The sequence below is a fragment of the Erpetoichthys calabaricus genome, chromosome 16 (assembly GCF_900747795.2).
Source record: "Erpetoichthys calabaricus chromosome 16, fErpCal1.3, whole genome shotgun sequence".
NCBI classification, from domain to species: Eukaryota; Metazoa; Chordata; class Cladistia; order Polypteriformes; family Polypteridae; genus Erpetoichthys; species Erpetoichthys calabaricus.
In genome coordinates, this window is record NC_041409.2 from 61,215,483 (window position 1) to 61,236,099 (window position 20,617).

At 37.1% G+C, this 20,617-nt stretch overlaps 1 protein-coding gene across 2 annotated transcripts in view; it reads right to left on the bottom strand.

The window, feature by feature from the left end:
• Positions 1–257: 257 nt before the first annotated feature.
• Positions 258–20,617, bottom strand: part of nudt14 (nudix (nucleoside diphosphate linked moiety X)-type motif 14) — a 130,875-nt gene continuing 110,515 nt past the window's right edge. Inside the window, exons 4-6 of one of the 2 annotated variants that reach the window (XR_003718599.2) lie at positions 18,556–18,802; positions 3,032–6,037; positions 258–750 (exon numbers count right to left, since the gene is read on the bottom strand). Coding sequence is in view for 1 of the 2 variants with exons in the window: in XM_028821500.2 (XP_028677333.1) it covers positions 5,788–6,037; positions 18,556–18,802 (497 nt within the window). In the remaining variant the exon portion in view is untranslated. Of the gene's footprint in view, positions 751–2,902; positions 6,038–18,555; positions 18,803–20,617 lie in introns of those variants that run through there. The other variant, XM_028821500.2, reaches the window with a different exon arrangement.

The following is a 20,617-nucleotide window of genomic DNA, read 5'->3' on the forward strand; positions in this document are numbered from 1 at the left end:
AGGTGATGCTTCACTGACTGACCACAAGGCCAAGCAATTAACCTGTGTGAAATGTTTCTCCATGCTTTTTTGTTCATTTTAATCTTCCTGGAAATCATGTGGCAGACGCCAAGCAGATCTGTCACAAACCAAATGCAGTTTTTTTTCTTCAACCATATGCATGCATAACATAAAAAAGAAATATGCCTTCCTTCAAAATAGGTTCATATCTGTACAGTATATATTTTTGGAAAATCAGATTTTAGAGAAGAAGGTGCTAAGATGGAGAATATTTTACTTTTTCATTTCAGGTATCACAATAGTGAAGAGTTTTTGGAAATCCATACACAGTGCTCTTCTTACAAACAAACTCTTCAATCTCATGTTTTTGTTATTGTCAGCAGCTTTATCTTTGTGTCATGAACGACAGCTGACAAATTGGCCCTTTGTTTGCATACAGATGATACCTTTCCCAGCTGCTGTGTGACTTTCGGGTTAGGGTTCACCCTGTTGTGTCAGAGTTCATTTGGAGAATGGAAACTGAATGGATGCATGGTTGAACTTATCTCCAAAGGTTTGATTTCATTCATGTTTACTGCTGTTAGGAGGTATTTCTATGGGGACTCCCCGAAACATTTTCTCCTTATGAAGAAGTACCGTCTGTAGTCATAGAGTCCACTTATTGAGGTTCCATTTAAACTTAATCTCATGAAAGATTGGCTCCTGTTTTGAACCCAATACTGCTCGGCCAGTACTCAGTTCCTTGTGTTCCTATAACCGAGAACAGGTTCAGAAAAGTGTATTGATGGAATGACACCTGGATAAACTGAAGGGAATAATTCTTTATTTATATGTGTATTATCGAATTAAAGATCACATGCAGCAATAACTTATACAACTCTGCCCAATTTCAGTTTGTTTTTAACAAGACAAATTATATTGATATGTAGAAATAAATTACAAAAATGCTAAGAAGGATAAAGCAAAACAAAGCAAAAATCCCAGTACAAATAAATGCCACTTTACTCAATATAACTTCTGATTTAAATCACATCTACAGTGATTCCAATAAACATAAATACCAATGTGAGCAAATTGCCTTTCTTACTCCAATACAGTGCACATCAAACAATCTTACAAAAAATATAAGAACTTTTAATGAAAGTCACAACCACTTAACTTATAGCCAGTTAAAAATACAATAAAATGTGTCTTCATCTGGTCTTTTTCAAGAGTGACTGGTTGAGCCTATGCAATTCCTGCATACGCTGGCACAGGATGTACGGTTATCGATGTAATGTTTAACAAGTAGTAGTAATGAAAAATACACTTCAAAGCCTTATCTGCTGGGCAATTACAGTTGTGCTTGAAAGTTTGTGAACCCTTTAGAATTTTCTATATTTCTGCATAAATATGACCTAAAACATCATCAGATTTTCACTCACGTCCTAAAAGTAGATAAAGAGAAACCAGTTAAACAAATGAGACAAAAATATTATACTTGGTCATTTATTTATTAAAGAAAATGATCAAATATTACATATTTGTGAGTGGCAAAAGTATGTGAACCTCTAGGATTAGCAGTTAGTTTGAAGGTGAAATTCGAGTCCGGTGTTTTCAATCAATGGGATGACAATCAGGTGTGAGTGGGAACCCTGTGTTATTTAAAGAACAGGGATCTATCAAAGTCTGCTCTTCACAACACATGTTTGTGATAGTGTATCACGGCACGAACAAAGGAGATTTCTGAGGACCTCAGAAAAAGAGTTGTTGATGCTCATCAGGCTGGAAAAGGTTACAAAACCATCTCTAAAGAGTCTGGACTCCACCAATCCACAGTCAGACAGATTGTGTACAAATGGAGGAAATTCAAGACCATTGTTACCCTCCCCAGGAGTGGTTGACCAACAAAGATCACTCCAAGAGCAAGGCGTGTAATAGTCAGCGAAGTCACAAAGGACCCCAGGGTAACTTCTAACCAACTGAAGGCCTCTCTCACATTGGCTAATGTTCATTTTCATGAGTCCACCATCAGGAGAACACTGAACAACAATGGTGTGCATTGCAGGGTTGCAAGGAGAAAGCCACTGCTCTCCAAAAAAACATTGCTGCTCGTCTGCAGTTTGCTAAAGATCACGTGGACAAATCAGAAGACTATTGGAAGAATGTTTTGTGGATGGATGAGACCAAAATAGAACTTTTTGGTTTAAATGAAAAGTGTTATGTTTGGAGAAAGGAAAACACTGCATTCCAGCATAAGAACCTTATCCCATATGTGAAACATGGTGGTGGTAGTATCATGGTTTGGGCCTGTTTTGCTGCATCTGGGCCAGGACGGCTTGGCTTCATTGATGGAACAATGAATTCTGAATTATATCAGAGAATTCTAAAGGAAAATGTCAGGACATCTGTCCATGAACTAAATCTGAACAGAAGGTGGGTCATGCAGCAAGACAACGACCCTAAGCTCACAAGTCGCTCTACCAAAGAATGGTTAAAGAAGAATAAAGTTAATGTTTTGGAATGGCCAAGTCAAAGTCCTGACCTTAATCCAATTGAAATGTTGTGGAAGGACCTGAAGCGAGCAGTTAATGTGAGGAAACCCACCAACATCGCAGAGTTGAAGCTGTTCTGAACGGAGGAATGGGCTAAAATTCCTCCAAGCCGGTGTGCAGGACTGATCAACAGTTACCGGAAACATTTAGTTGCAGTTATTGCTGCAAAGGGGGGTCACACCAGATACTGAAAGCAAAGGTTCACATACTTTTGCCACTCACAAATATGTAATATTCGATCATTTTCCTTAATAAATAAATGACCGAGTATGATATTTTTGTCTCATTTGTTTAACTGGTTTCTCTTTATCTAATTTTAGGACGTGAGTGAAAATCTGATGATGTTTTAGGTCATATTTATGCAGAAATATAGAAAATTCTAAAGGGTTCACAAACTTTCAAGCACAACTGTAGTTTAAATTTGATGAAGCTCCACATAAAAATAGTGCAAAGTCTTAACACATCTCTAACTCTAGTATGCACGAGGAACGTCTTACCTCTGTCCATACTCAGCATTAACATCATAATGGCAGGCTGAGGACTTGAGCATGTCCAAACACAGCATGATCAGGTATCATCTCATCTTTACAAACTCTCTGCATCAAAAGTAAAGTGCAATCCTATGAAATTAAAAAAAATGTCCAGAATGCAAAGGCACAGTATTAATTTTATAAATATCTGGCATCAGAAGCTTATTGAAATCTAGTTTATATGCATTGCTTGCAGCCAACATGCAATGTTATCAATATAGCATTGTATGGGTTCAATCAGCCAGAGCACAATTAGAAACTGGCATGCACTGTCATCTGAAGGTTTTTATGAACAAATTTTATCAAAATGAAAATGGAATGTTACAAATTTGAAAATTCATGCACCACTCAATATGCTGGCATCATGTAGTAACTGTAAACAGAGTACTTTGATAGCCATGCACTGAAACATGTCTTTGTAAGCAAAACTGAATCTAATCAGTGAAGTCATCTTTATTTCTTGATGTACGTTGCATTACTGTAAAAATTAAATTTAGTGCATTTTAGAATCTGCATATGTAACATTAATTGGAAACATCATATTAAATCAACAGCATTCGGATCAAAATTGTCTGAAAGGATCAATGAAATCCACAAATTTAGCATACATTTTGTCAAGTACATTTATTAATGTTCTGCATCAAAAGAAAAAGGAATTCAATGCATTTAACCATCTACAGATCCACAATGCACTGGGGGCACCCATACATGTTGCTTAAAGTACTATGTTAAGAGCAAATTGATGGTCAACTGGTAATGTTTTCGACATGTAATGTACCATTACAACATATAGTGGAATATTCCAGTATTTTTAAAACTGGAAGCCATTGTGTTCACAAGTCTATACATTCAGTATACTCTAGGACAACTGTATCTTTTTCAAGGCCCAACATTAAAATAGAAACAGAATTCAAATGCTTCAGACGTGTACCCTCTTACATTAACAACACTGTCTAACAAAAAAGTAATCCAATGTTTCAATAAACGCATAGAGCCAGAATGACCAGAGACCATTTAATTTTGAACATCAAAAGAAGAATGCTATTTAAGACATCAGTAAACCGAAGCAGTGTGTGCTGCAATCAATTAATATGCTTAAACTCTTCTTCTATGAGAAGCTCACATCTGTTTAACTCCTTCCCATCCTGTCTGCACTATATGAGTACCTGCCTTGGAGAAGAATCTGTTGTTTTTCTTTCTTTACAGATCGAACACTCTCCAGCATTTCTGTGCAACAGTTCTGATTAATTGCCTCATTTGCAAATCTAAGCTCACAATCCTACACTGTCTTATCAGTAAAAATCAATACAGAACTTATTGACTCTCATGGCCCCCAGATCCTTTGCATTTAGGCTTCTTCCCAATTTAACAAATAACCCATGCTGAACAACGTACAGTTCAAAAAGTGTCTGCTAAACATCCAGTGTATCAAAAACACTTTTATTTGGCACAGATTAAAAAATAAGAAGCCATGTCTGCTGTACTCCCAGCTGTCCTGCGGAACTGAGAAGTATGCTGCACTGCTTTAACAATATGGTGAAATATGTGCATTTTCTTCAATTAACTTTCCTTTTTCTTTGGTGGCAGTCACGGGAAAGCAAAAACAGCTCCTTTGAGAAAAACCAGTGAAGAAAATCTTGAAGTAGAAAGTGGAAAAACTTGCAAAGATGTGAACATCAAAACAAGTCTTTACAATGAGTGTCCTTCACCAGCACCACCAAGTATGTAAACATGCCACAATGACTTTTGATAGAGAACACTATTGTCAAGCTTTAATAAAGAGCTCTCCACACATTAGCTGACATGTCAGTCTCCTTAAAATGATGTGTTCTCATTGTTTAAGGTGTTATGAGAACAAGCAAGTTGCAGCTTGGCAATTCAGATCCTTTACATTCAGATTAAATTTTATGTTTAACATGTTTGCAATGATGAAATCCTGTAAAGTTGTAGTACATAGAGTATGAATCTTTGGTGAGAATCAAACCACTGATGTACATTACCAAAACATTTTTGACTGAATTGGTTTCACTGCCCATTGATGCAACCATATTATTAATTCCTGGACTTCTGCTGTACTACCATGCAGTTTTCAGTGCCTTACAATCTTTCAATCACAGCAATGTTACTAATGAATACTAAAAGTGCATCCCCCCAAAATGAAGATTTGAAATTCAAGAGAAAATTTTTTTTTAAAGTTTCTCAGAAATAACAAAACTCTGGATGCACCTCTGGTCATGGGAAAGTGCATTTAGGGAAACACTGCAGTTTAAAATAAAATAATGGTGAAACAGATATTTTTGGAATGACCCTACTCAAGCAGCAAAGAGCTCAAATGCTTCAGTTCACTTTGACTTTCTCATGCCATGTGCAGCCTGCTTAGCTTTCAGGTAACTGGCCAATGTAACACACTTTGAAGGGTTAACAGGGTCTCACTCAAAGAATTCTCATCTCACTGTTAATGATGAATGTGGTGGCTACAAATAGTTTTTACAATTACATGTAGAGGAACAAATTTGTTTTTTTCATAATTTTACAGGAAATAAAAACAACCAGTTCTTCAGTCCAGTAGCATCTCTTGCAATCTGCTCAATTATGTCTATCTTGAATTGGTCAGGGGAAAATGTGGATCACAAATGACATTTTTTCATAAAACACTAATAATACCTAGTCTATCATTTCCAAAACACTGCTCACTTCAGGCTAAAATTCACTTTCAGCAAATATTACACATTTGTGGAGATTTTATACTTGGGAGCCATGTGGCTGTGAAACCACATGAAGCTGAAGATGACCCCAATGGTTTTGCTGATGCTTTCATCATAAGCAAAGTTCATGGCTTCTTGCAAAGGGATCTTCACCACTTCAATGAGTTCTCCTTCCTTTGGCTCTCCACCTCCCTCTCCAACGCAGTTCTCATCAGATACTTCAGCGTAAAACATTGTCTGTTTGGCTCCAGTCACGCCGACTCCAGATCTACAAAATCAAAAGATTGGTGGATATGAACTCCATTTAAATTATAACAGTGTAAGTACAAATAATTGGTTTGAACACAATCATACTTTATATTCTGGGATATCTGCTTGTCGAATCCAGACAGAAAGTGAATCTCTTTAGCTTCAGTCAAATATGCATGTTTGATCTAGATACTATGATCAGAAAAAGTATGCATTAAAAAGAAACTAACTGTAGAAAGACTTTCAGTTTTGTGTGAGAATGATATTCAGTGAGCTGAATGACTTCCGGCCTGTGGCTCTGACGTCACATGTGATGAAGACCAAGGAGAGGCTGCTGCTTCACCACCTGAGGCCACAGGTTCAACACGCCCTCGACCCTCTGCAGTTCGCATATCAGGAGAAGGTGGGAGCGGAGGATGCCATCATCTATATGCTACACTGATCCCTCTCCCACTTGGACAGAGGCAGTGGTGCTGTAAGAATTATGTTTCTAGACTTCTCTAGCGCCTTCAACACAATCCAACCTCTGCTCCTTAGGGACAAGCTGACAGAGATGGGAGTAGATTCATACCTGGTGGCATGGATCGTGGACTATCTTAAAGACAGACATTAGTATGTGCGTCTCGGGAACTGCACGTCTGACATTGTGGTCAGCAACACAGGAACGCCACAGGGGACTGTACTTTCTCCGGTCCTGTTCAGCCTATATACATCGGACTTCCAATACAACTCGGAGTCCTGCCACGTGCAAAAGTTCGCTGACGACATTGCTATCGTGGGCTGCATCAGGAGTGGGCAGGAGGAGGAGTATAGGGACCTAATCAAGAACTTTGTTAAATGGTGCGACTCAAACCACCTACACCTGAACACCAGCAAAACCAAGGAGCTCGTGGTGGATTTTAGGAGGCCCAGACCCCTCATGGACCCCGTGATCATCAGAGGTGACTGTGTGCAGATGGTGCAGACCTATAAATACCCGGGAGTGCAGCTGGATGATAAATTAAACTGGACTGCCAATACTGATGCTCTGTGTAAGAAAGGACAGAGCCGGTTATACTTCCTTAGAAGGCTGGCGTCCTTCAACATTTGCAATAAGATGTTGCAGATGTTCTATCAGACGGTTGTGGCGAACGCCCTCTTCTACTCAGTGGTGTGCTGGGGAGGCAGCATTAAGAAGAAGGACGCCTCACGCCTGGACAAACTGGTGAGGAAGGCAGGCTCTATTGTTGGCATGGAGCTGGACAGCTTGATATCTGTGGCAGAGCGACGGGCGCTCAGCAGGCTCCTATCAATTATGGAGAATCCACTGCATCCACTAAACAGTGTCATCTCCAGACAGAAGAGCAGCTTCAGCGACAGACTGCTGTCACTGTCCTGCTCCACTGACAGACTGAGAAGATTGTTCCTCCCCCAAACTATGCGACTCTTCAATTCCACCCCTGGGGGGGGGGGAGTTGGGGGGGGGGGGTTTGGGGAACGTTAACATTATTCAAAGTTATTATCTATTTTTACCTGCATTTTTATTACTCCTTAATTTAATATTGTTTTTTGTATCAGTATGCTGCTGCTGGAGTATGTGAATTTCCCCTTGGGATTAATAAAGTATCTATCTATCTATCTATCTATCTATCTATCTATCTATCTATCTATCTATCTATCTATCTATCTATCTATCTATCTATCTGTCTGTCTGTCTGTCTGTCTGTCTGTCTGTCTGTCTGTCTGTCTGTCTATTGAAGTTAACAGACCATATACTGCCAAAAATAAGTTCAGATGATTCACTGCAAAACAAAAGTCACAGACATGTCCATGAAATATTTTGTTTGTCCATGAATACATGTGCATGTCCATGAAATATTTTGTTTTGGTGTAAAAATGTGCTTACCTCATGTACAGATACAGTGGCACATTCACACGATGGAGTGGTGCTACTTGTTGGCTTCAGGAAACCAATTTTAAAATTGGTGCTGTCACTGTTTGTGTGGAGGTAACATACTCTCCCTGTTTATGACTGAGGTCTTTCTATGGATACTCCCAAAGACATGGCAGCTAGGATATCTGGCATCACTAAATTAGCCTGGAACGAGTGAGTGAATTAGTGTGCATGAGTAAATCTGCCCTGTTCCAAGCTTGGCCCCTGCTTTGTGACCAGTTCTGGTAAGATTTGATTGAAGCCAAACATGTACATTTAGCATTTAGTGGGTTTGGGAAAATGGATGAATATTGTTTTACATTTATGCTCTTTGCATGTCACAATGACACTCGTAAAAGACACAGGCATAACTTGAAAACTTTCTGCTTCTGAATTTTTTTACTTTAAACTAAATATGATGATATTGTCATTGCTTTCTTTTACCCATATACAGCTTGATTAGATAGGGCAGTTTGGACACAGTACTGAAGAAGCTGGTGAAAATTAATGCAGTCCCCGGCACAACTTATGAATGGAAAGCATAAACTGGCAAGAGTTTATGTCACATGGTGGTGACTCACTTAGTATCTGAAAGAATGCTGCATTAGGAAACTGTCATCAGTCTATATACTGGTCCAAAGGTATAATTATTAGATATTATTAGAGAATAATTAACAATTATTAGTTTCATTACCATTTATCAGAGAATAATTACAAAAAATTAGACTGATGAATACACTACCTGGACCAGTACATGTTTTGTAAAAGATATGACAGAAATAAATATATATATATATATATATATATATATATATATATATATATATATATATTTGCAATTAATGCAAGCCAGAGATAACACCCAACTTGGTCACATTTTTCTAAAAAGAGAAATCTAGAACCAATTAGTATTTTTTTTAAAGAGCAGCACCAAATCTTTCCTAATCAACATTGCTTTAGTTTTAAATGTAGCAATCTGAATAAGCTTCTCACTAACACCAGGAACCAGAATGGGACTGATGGCTTGGCTCTAGATGCTCTTCCATCATAACTAAAGATCCTAAAGTTAGTGTTACGTAATTATTGACTACCAGGGTTACAAACAAAACACAAACAAGGAAGATAAGAAAGAAGTTACACTGGTGTTAATGTGTTTTTTCCTCAGTTAAAATCTTGTGTTTTTAATATTTTTCTCAGCACTGTTTTTATACTGTACTAAGTGTTTGTTTCTTCAAGCTTCTTTGATATTTAACTATGTACATTCATGTTACATATTTAAGTTTCAAAATCACCTGTTGGAACTGCATTATTTATTTGCACTTTGTTTGTGTCTGGCACAATGCTGCACAAAAATATATATAAATAAAAACCCATATAACCCAACAGCACACAGAGTACAATGCAAAACTTGATTGTCTACATTACAACATGAACTGAAACAAATAAGGGACCACAACACCCCCACTGCCTCTTGAAAGACACTGCCTGCCTGGCATAAGGTACCAAGTGAGCTGCAAAATTGCAAAGCTGGTCATTGGTAATATTGGGGAAAAAAGATAATGGAAATAAACCACCTGGTTTAGTGTTGAAGCTGAAAAATGATGTTATACCTAAAGATGTTGTAATTCAGATAAAAATAATGAAATTTATTTGTCTTTTTTTACAAGAAGCTTTCTTGGATACTCATGGTTCACTATGATACATAAAAATGTTCTTTTGGGATTCCTTGCGTGAAACTTAAAAAAAAAAAAAAGCTCTCTGTATTTGCTTTTATACAGCAGCATGTCTCTCTGGGCATCACCCTCTCCATACAGTATGGATTTCCAACATTCCTAAGAAAAAATATGACTGTGATCGAAGCCAGGATCTGCCAATATGTTTCAATATGATTGTTTTTTAAATTTCTTTAACTACTCTATGAAAAGGTAAAATAAAATATAATCATTGGATATAGATTTACCCATGAGGAGACCAGTAGTACCTAAAGAGAAACCAGATAACCTTTAATTGCCAATGTTTAGACAGTCAACCTTAAAAACAACGTAAGCAGTAGTTACATATTTTCATAGATCTAACTCTAAATGGTGGTTCTCGTATTTAAGTGCTGGCATCAATCTGTAATACTCAACTGAAAAAGAAGAGGCCTTATATTCTGAAAGCTTCAGTGCTGTCTGTAACTTTAGTCACAGTATTGGAACTCTGCCTGATATCAAAAGGTAAAATGTTGCATACCTGCTTCTCCAATTACTATACTTTTTGAATGAAATATGTACTGGTTAATTGAGAAAGGCCTGTTTTTACCTGCTTGGGAAGTACTCAGTGCACTGCTTTGTGCAATTTTCAGTCTGTATCTATGGAATGCTCCATGTGGGCATGAGGGCTGGTTAATGAGGCACAAAGACAAATATTGCCTGTCACTGTTTTAAAGAAACCACAGCCCAATGTACAACTGATAAACACTGCAACAGTACTTAGAAAGCAACAGATACCATGTACACTTAAAAGTATAAATGTCAGGTGCTTGCCTCACACAACAAAGTGGCAAAAATCTCACCTTACCAGTGTTAAAATTGACAGCAAACCAACTATGTGTCAACATATTAAAGAAGAGAAGCAGGTCAGAGTGTGTTCAAGTTTGCCAACCTGCACAACCAGACTTTCTCAGAAGAGAACACCTCAGAGAGGGGAGGGAGACCAAACTAAACATGTTTAGAAACCTTGAGTGTGTTCTCCTGATTGATTCTCCTGATAATATTGTGTCTTATCACTGACAAGCTCAGATAACAACGTTTCTCTCCCAGCTCATGGCACATGCATCTGCTCTCAACTGATGACAATCAGATCTGTTAAGTAAGCTTCACAAGTAAACAGTTTAAGAAGTCAAGGAGTTTAATGTCTTCCATAAATTCAGAAATAACATACTCCTTTTATAAGTGGTTTTCAGAAATGTGCCTTGTAATATTATTTTTACACTTTCATAGGAACATTTCAGCTAACGGGTGACAGACTATTCAGGCTGTTCCCAATTGGCTAAGTGCTTTTATGGAAATGACTAAGACTTGCAATGAGCTGAACCCATTTCCTTTGTTCTTAGCTTTAGAGCTAACAGAAAAAGTGCATATTTAGCAATCAAGAGTGCCCGGGAACTCTTTTCAATGTATACTTTGTACATTTTACAATGAAAGACCCTTTTTACTATGAATATTTTTTTATAAATAAAGTATATATTTAGTTATTATCTAGACTGAGAAATTCTTTATCTACACTGCTGATCAGAAGCTTGCAATAAGTAATTATGGTTCTTTAAAAGTTACATTTTTATAACAACGTTCTTGCCTAATGAGAAACAGTACTTCATTTTCAGAAATAATTGGTCTATATCCATAAATTCTATGTGCTGCTCTGTAGATGCAATATAAAAAGTAAATAAGAATAATTAATTTGTAAAATTAAATGAACCACGCTGTTAAAAATATGTTAAAAATAATTGGGTATCAATTTATGCACTTAGACAGCTAAATTCCGGGAAACGTTACATACAAAAAAGGTAACTAATCAGCTTGGCCTTACCTGTACAAAGTAGTTTATCATGAATACAGAGACCTCAGATGATTTCAGAAAGACTATCTTAAGTACTCATCAATCTGGATACAAGACAGTTAAAACTGGAGTTGAACCGAGGCAAAAACTTGCATGGACAAAAGGGAGAGGAGACAAGGGAAGCTGAAAAAGCATCAGGAATTTAAAGCTGTCAGAATGAGCATTGTGCAGAAACACAAGGGAGCTGGCGAATATCACCAAAAAGGTCAAAAATATCAAAAAATATGAACGCAGCAGCCCCCAAATGTGATCATTTCTGGACATGTCACAGAGGGCCAATAAGGAAGTTCCTCTTGCTGCAGTGCTGGTAGGTCATCAAAAACGTCAACTATCTGTGGAGAAGATGTCCTCATTTGGTCACTTGAGCAGGATCATATAATGCTAGCTTCCCTGTAAGTCTGTAGAATTTAATTTCCTTTTTAAGAGTATTCTTATATGATAATTACACAATGTTTTGATAGTTCAGAATGGAGAATTTAGTAAAAAATAAAAGAATATATATATTTTATAATGTAAGGTACGTGGTAATTAAGCTTAACCTCCCTGATTAACCACTAAGCCATAGGTTGAAACCATACCAATTTCAGATTGTATATATTAAACATGTTTAAAATTTAGAAATGCAAATTCTGTGGTTAGTTCACCAAACTGTCCTTATATGCATTACACATGTAAAAGACTAATAGTGGGAGGAAGAACTTAAATAAAAATGAAGCAGAAGAAGGTAAAGTCTTTTCATCACTACACAAATAACACACAAATAATTGAATTAAGTAGAACTTGACTATCATCCAGCACGGTTACTTTTGTTTGTAAGCAATTCAGCGAGAGTCCATGTTTGGAGAGTTCATGTTCTTTGTTGACAAAATCTTCTAGTAAGTGTGATCTAATAACTGAAGACAGACTCGAGGAAAAAAAATGTCTCATAGTGTGTGGGGTCTCTGATATTTCTACATCTATACAATTTAAAATTATCTTGCATCCTGGGTCAGACATCATTTGTGTTTTGTCTTAAGATTAATTCAACAAATACAACAGATTCTTTTATAACTACTGTATTAAACCAGTGCTTCTAAGTGAGGAACTGTCTTCCATGCAACAAAGAAAACAAGACATCATGCTGTAGTAAAGCAGTGCCAGATTTGTTGCAAAGTGCTAATGGAAACAAAGTATCAGATCAGAGACTCCTGACAAATTTATTTGAGGACATGATCTGTGATATGAAAGAAATATACAGTATGTACAGTATGCAGCCTAGTTTAAGTGAAGGAGTAAATGCAATGGTCTTAGGGTAATTATTTCTGTTGATAAAAGATTCAGCTTTTCCTTACCTTACAAAAATTATTAATGTCTATACTCTGTTCAATCTGAAATTGCAATCTTGCCTAAAATTTTAAAGATGTATAAAATCATAAAAGAACATTTACCTATAGGCCTCCCCAACTCTGGAAATCTACACCTTCTGTAATGTTCACAGGAAAAGCTGAATGACAACAAAAATCAGGGAGAAACAGAAAAAGGTTTTCTTGTTTTTCCATGCAGAGAACATCAGATACACTAAAGAGAAATGAACAAAACCAAAGGGCAAATCAGGTTGTAAGTAAAATTCCAAGTACTAAACCACGAATGATGTAAGGTGGTGTAAAGTGACTTGCCCACATGTTCACAGACACTGCAGACCTAACAATGTATGGAAATGCAAAAAATAAACTTTTTCATTGCTTGTGTACGCATCTGCTGTCAAACCATTATGTGTTGTTTGTGTCAGATGTGCCAGAATTTCTGTATATTTACAACATTTGCATACTTCAATATAGTTGTACTCAAATCATTTTTTGAAGGCACTTCATTCATAGTCTTGACCCACATTCCATCAGTCATTCCAGCTTCAGCCACTGTACAATTTTGATATTGGTCAGCATCTTCATGTAGCACAATCAAAGAAATGCCATTGCTTATTCTCACATTTTGCATAGATTGTCAGGTCTGCCATTTATGTGAAAACATCGAGAGCAAGCTGCCTCCTAGCACTGCTCTCTTCATGTGCAGCTAGCTCCAACCACAATAAGCATTCCTGCATGTTCTCCTTTCCACTAATCAAACTGATGCTAGCTGTGTACTCTGTATTCTAAGCTCTGTAAAAAAAAAATTGTGATACCATTTCAAGTGAATTTATATTCATTTTTAAGGAATTTCAAGATGTTCCTGTCTTTGCTGTTTTTATAAAGAGGGCACATTTAGCCTGTATTCACCTGTGAACTATTAGCTAAAAACACTGGCTTCTTCCTGGGACACTCAGTATACTATTCTTTTAATCAGTTTCATAATTTATTTGTCATTTCAAAAAGGCTAGTCCAGGCTGAGTTTCCATGAGAGGATTCGTTTACAACAGTTCAGATTTATGGCAGCTGTTGCAGAACAGAGTTGTTCTCTGCAGGCTGTCTTACCAACTGAGCAGTAAAACCCTTAATTCATTTAAAAACAAAATCAACTACTGTGTTGCTTAATTTAAATAATTTAACTGATTATGATATTTTCATAACGGCGCTCCCTGAGTTGCAATTGATTAAACAATCAAAGAGGCATTCACTTTAATTGGCTTTAACTTACATTATAATGTGTAAAGGCTATTCATTAGATCACCTTGTAGACTTTATGTACTTTATTACTAGAAAATAACATGCATGTTGAGTCAAGATTTGCACTCAGGAATTATCCCATCCCAACTCCAAGATGTACTAGATTGAATATAGAGACACTAGTAAACAACTTTGTGGGGCAAAATATAAATAGAACACTAACTGGTATACTGCTGTTTTAAAATGTAAATCAAAGTTTGAAGAGGAAAATCTATGTTTATTTTGAGGCAATACTAGGAAAAGGGTTGCAGTCTATGCTCAATTCAAAGAACTGCTACCATTCACCAGTGCATTTCTCTATATACCATGGTGATATGAGGGCATGCTTAGCATCACTGTATTCCAAGAAAAACGATTATCAAAGTTCAAAATTGTGTAAGGTAAAGGTACTATTAAAATTTTAAAAATTCAAAGAAGTGATTATAGGGAAAACACAAACTAGTACAGTCAAAACCAAAATAAATCCTACTTGATCCATAGGGCCTTAGAGAAACTGCTATCCTGCCTATTCAGGTGGCTTCATAATACAGGGTGAGCCAAAAAGAAGTACTACATTTCAAATGTTTATTCTACAAAAACACAAAAAGATAAAATAAATTTCATTACGACACAAGAAAGGATATACCAAATGTATTTTTTTCACTGCGGTGGCCATCATTAGCGATACACTCTTCGAGACAATTTCTGAACACTTGCATGACTTGTTCGGCCATTTCAAGGGGAATAGAGGTGATTTTGTGGCAAACAGCATCCTTGAGGACTTCAAGGTTTTCAGGTCAGTGTGTGTATACCTTCGACTTGAGATAGCCCCACAAGAAGAAATCGCACGGAGAGAGATCAGGCACTTGACATTGTCGCGCAGGAAGATCAGCTTCCCTGGAAACATCTCCTGCAAAATTTGCATGGATGTCCGCACCGTATCAGCTGTTCCTCCATCCTGTTGAAACCAGGCATCCACCACATCCATTTCTTCCATTTGAGGCCGCAAAAAGATCTCTAGCATTTCAATGTAACGTTCTGAAGTGACAGTGACCGTTGCTCCCCCATCCTCAAAAAAAGTAAGGGCCTACAATGCCAAATTCAGCAACAGTGCACCAAACTGTAACACATTCACTGTGCAGGGGTCTCTGATGAAGTTCACAAGGGTTGGTTTCAGCCCAGTAGTGAAAGTTTTGCTTTTTTACCCAACCATTCAAATGGAAATGTGTCTCTTTGATGCACATGACGATGGCATCTTGAAGAACGGTTTGCAGAATGTTTGTACACAACACTCTATGGCTCTCCCAGTGAGTTCCTGCACTACCATCAATTTGTATGAATGGAAATTAAGGTCCTCATGCAAAATCCTCCTCAAAGACATGTTGGAAATGCCTAAGGCAGAAGCATGTTTGAGCGCTGAACGTCTAGGAGACTGCAAAATTGATGCTACACCATGGATGTTTGAACTATTTATATAATACAACTTGCTCCTTAGAAAGTTATAACATTTAGTAAGCAAATAGTTACCTATTTCAAATAAAATTTGCACATTTTTATTTGTACAACAGTAACATTTTTGTGAAAGGAAAGTGTTACACCACAAAACGTTTGTTTCCTAAACTGGCTGTCAATCTATAGAGATATAGATACTATTGCTATAATTTATCTCTGCTTTCCATAAAGAAGTTTGTGAATTGAGCACTTTGTGATTAAAACAGGCAATGAAAAATGTGTATCAAAAAGTGCATAATGTTTAAAAATAAAAGTAGACCTGTTAGCTAAATAATATTTTTTAACTTATTTTTATTATAGTTCACTAAAATAAAAATACTTAAAACACTGTATTTTTTAATTTAACAAGTGATCAAACAATTTACTTACTAAAATCCATAATTCTACCTAGAAGCATTTGAGAATAGACATTAAGACCTTAGTGCCATTACAAACACGGTATACAATCAGGGTAAAACTAAAACATGGTACTGCTAGTCATAAAACAGTGTATAGGAATGTGAAAATGGTAGATAAAAATTATAATCCTTTGTTAACAATGTCAAAAAATTCTGTTTCACAGAGGAGGAAATTTTAGTACTCTGTTTTCAACAATCAAAATCGACAGGTGCAGGAAAGGAGTAATAAAATCATATCAATTAAGGGAGCAGATAAGTATATAGGGGGCCCTTTTCAGTAGGTATATCAGCAGGTGCTTGTAGATAATTACACATCTTTTATGATGTTCTAGCATTTTTACAAGGCTGTAAAGCCTAAGATGTTGGCTCTACTTTTGTCTAATTCAGTAGGTATCCCGTTAGTCATTGAATTGAATCAAATGTTTTTGTTTTTTTTGGAAAAGTGACTTTTGCTACAGAAGCATATTTACACGTAGTTGGGTTTTTAACATTTGATTGGGCTTTGTGTTTTGGGTTTATGTGGCAAAAGAAGCAAAGTCAGCTTGATTCCTATGAGATAATGAGAATTTTCTTCCTGAGACAAAGTAATCCGTGTTTATTTTAAAGATAAGTATTGTCTTCTTCAACACCCTGGGGGTGGTTTATTTAAGTTATGAAATGACTATGTTTGCTTTTGGAAAAAAAAACTATTATTCACAATCCTGCTCTTAAGAAACCTTTGGTCCCAAGCTTCTGCTCAGTCTAGAAGAAGAGGTGATGAATATTAATTATTGAAAACTGAGCTAATCATAATTTTTTTGGTTGGGAAAGAATTTCACATTTTTTTTCATAAGGAACTCTATTTTAAGTTGTATTAAAGAACAAAAATGAATGACATAGGGGCGGCACGGTGGCGCAGTGGTAGCGCTGCTGCCTCGCAGTTAGGAGACCCGGGTTCGCTTCCCGGGTCCTCCCTGCGTGGAGTTTGCATGTTCTCCCCGTGTCTGCGTGGGTTTCCTCCCACAGTCCTAAGGCATGCAGGTTAGGTGGATTGGTGATTTTAAATTGGCCCTAGTGTGTGCTTGGTGTGTGGGTGTGTTTGTGTGTGTCCTGCGGTGGGCTGGCACCCTGCCCAGGATTGGTTCCCTGCCTTGTGCCCTGTGTTGGCTGGGATTGGCTCCAGCAGACCCCCGTGACCCTGTGTTCGGATTCAGCGGGTTGGAAAATGGATGGATGGATATTTGTTTTCTTAAAGCAAAATTCAACATCAGACATCTGGGAATAACTCCTGATTTTAACCTAACAAAAACTTTAGATTAAGTAATTAGGAACATACGATTTAAAAGACAGACTGGGTATGAACTGGCTTGTTTATTCTGATAATGGAAGAGTCTTCAGCATGCCATCTATCTTTATCACTCACAGTAGTCATTATCCAACTTTTTCAAAGAATAAGCAAAAATGTATCTGCTAGCCTTAGGTGCCAGGGGTTGCATATGCACTACAGTCAAAGAGTCAGCATCTTAAGAATTTGGATAGCATTACCTCCAATAAACAAGTAATTTTTAATAAACATTTTTCATTATTTTACAGCTACTTCTGGGTGGCCTAGTGAGATTCTCTGGTATTGAGATGATCAAATTTGATTAACTAGAGAAAGTACACGATTCACACCAGTTCTAACTGTCTTTCTGCAGGTTCCTGACCCCTACCTGACTTCCTACCCTGCAGAAAATGAAAATTGATGACAGATGGTGACAGGTACTCTACCAAGGTGATGAATAATTTATTGTTGGAGAGGAAAGAACAAAATTTTATCCAGGCCTTATCAAAAATGTATAAATAATGATAATATGTTATTGCATTGCTGCAGCAGAGGACACCATGAAATGATAGTTGATCCTTTGTGTAGATGCATTAGAACTTACCAGGTGCTACTAATGATGAAATACATTATTATTCTGAGCTAATGTGTCAGCCTGTATAATGTGGAAAAAAATCTTAAGAAAGATTTGTAATGTGACTTTAAAAACACTACAAGAACAGTATTCTGAAGACTTTTTCACTTTACAGAAGTTCTGGCATTTTAAGACTTCTATAGGATCAGCAAAATATGTTCAGCTCACTAACATCCTTATAAATATATGACAATACATGTTCTTAGTGTTTTTTTCAGTTCTAGTGGTCAACACTTTTTAATAAAAAAGTTCATTCTTACAAGACTGCCTTATTAAGCAAATAAGGCAGAGATGTGTGTTCCTGGTTGCTACGCTTGTGGTGTATAGCATTTCAGTTAGTTGACATCTAAACAAATACGCCGTAGGATCTTTTTGCAAATTCCACACGTGGCAGATGGCAATTAAACTGTCTTCAAGTAATAAGCTGTTTTTGTTAGTAATACGATTAGAATCTCTTCAGTAAAAGCGACAATATAATAGCACTGCAGTATTTATCAATCTTTGGGGAAAACTAAAATGGATTATCTTTAAATACATTGCTGTACTATATTTTAACTTACCTATATGAAGTGATCTTTCGTAACTTTGACACTGGCACATCATAGCCACACTCCTCCAGGATTTCTTGTTTGGCTATCTCTTCCAATGACAAATCTGGTTTGTCTACTAAACCAGCGCACAGTTCATATGTTACTCCAGCACTGGCTGGTGGAGGCTCAGACTGGTTCTCCAGGGTCTCATCCCCTTCAGTTGCTTCCACTTCAGGGTGTTGAGGATTGCTTTTCTCCCACTCACACATATACACAGCTTTAGGGAGAAAGAAAATAAAATCATACTGTAATGTTTTGTAAGTAATGATAACATTTTGTGACACTTTCCACACGTGCCTCTATATAATACGTTTCTTATATTTTAATTCATCTGGAGTCTACTACGTATATTTATATCAAAATCAATTTTTATCTTCTTATTCCTCTGTCTTTAACTCACAATATTCATAAAAAGATGTAATGAAGAGCAGTTGCTATTGATCACCATTTTGTGCAAAAGCTAAGTTTTAACTCTCAACTACATCTCAGGTCAAGTCTCAGCAAGATGCTTTGGCAGCCATCAAATTCACAATCATTAAGTATAAAGGAAAGCATCTTTCTTGCCACTTTTCCTCACAAGTCTCAGCAAGACTCATTGCTAGACTTCAGACCTGTAGTCAGATTACGTCACCTTTAACTTAATTGTACACACACTTACATATAATGTATATAGTAATAATATATATATATATATATATATATATATATATATATATATATATTACATACACACACACACATATATACAGTTAGGTCCATAAATATTTGGACAGAGACAACTTTTTTCTAATTTTGGTTCTGTACATTACCACAATGAATTTTAAATGAAACAACTCCGATGCAGTTGAAGTGCAGACTTTCAGCTTTAATTCAGTGGGGTGAACAAAACGATTGCATAAAAATGTGAGGCAACTAAAGCATTTTTAACACAATCCCTTCATTTCAGTGGCTCAAAAGTAATTAAACAATTGACTCAAAGGCTATTTCATGGGTAGGTGTGGGCAAGTCCGTCGTTATGTCATTATCAATTAAGCAGATAAAAGCCCTGGAGTTGATTTGAGGTGTGGTGCTTGCATGTGGAAGATTTTGCTGTGAAGAGATAACATGCGGTCAAAGGAGCTCTCCATGCAGGTGAAAGAAGCCATCCTTATGCTGTGAAAACAGAAAAAACCCATCCGAGAAATTGCTACAATATCACATGTGGCAAAATCTACAGTTTGGTACATCCTGAGAAAGAAAGCAAGCACTGGTGAACTCAGCAACGCAAAAAGAACTGGACGTCGACGGAAGAAAACAGTGGTGGATGATCGCAGAATCATTTCCATGGTGAAGAGAAACCCCTTCACAACAGCCAACCAAGTGAACAACACTCTCCAGGGGGTAGGCGTATCGATATCCAAGTCTACCATAAAGAGAAGACTGCATGAAAGTAAATACAGAGGGTGCACTGCAAGGTGCAAGCCACTCATAAGCCTCAAGAATAGAAAGGCTAGATTGGACTTTGCTAAAGAATATCTAAAGAAGCCAGCACAGTTCTGGAAAAACATTCTTTGGACAGATGAAACCAAGATCAACCTCTACCAGAATGATGGCAAGAAGAAAGTATGGAGAAGGCGTGGAACAGATTATTATCCAAAGAATACAACATCATCTGTAAAACACGGTCGAAGCAGTGTGATGGCTTGGGCGTGCATGGCTGCCAGTGGCACTCGGACACTAGTGTTTATTGATGATGTGACACAGGACAGAAGCAGCCAAATTAATTCTGAGGTGTTCAGAGACATACTGTCTGCTCAAATCCAGCTAAATGCAGTCAAATGGATTGGGCAGCGTTTCATGATACAGATGAACAATGACCCAAAACATACAGCCAAAGCAACCCAGGAGTTTATTAAAGCAAAGAAATTCTTGAATGGCCAAGTCAGTCACCTGATCTTAACCCAATTGAGCATGCATTTCACTTGTTGAAGACTAAACTTCAGACAGAAAGGCCCACATATAAACAGCAACTGAAAGCCGCTGCAGTAAAGGC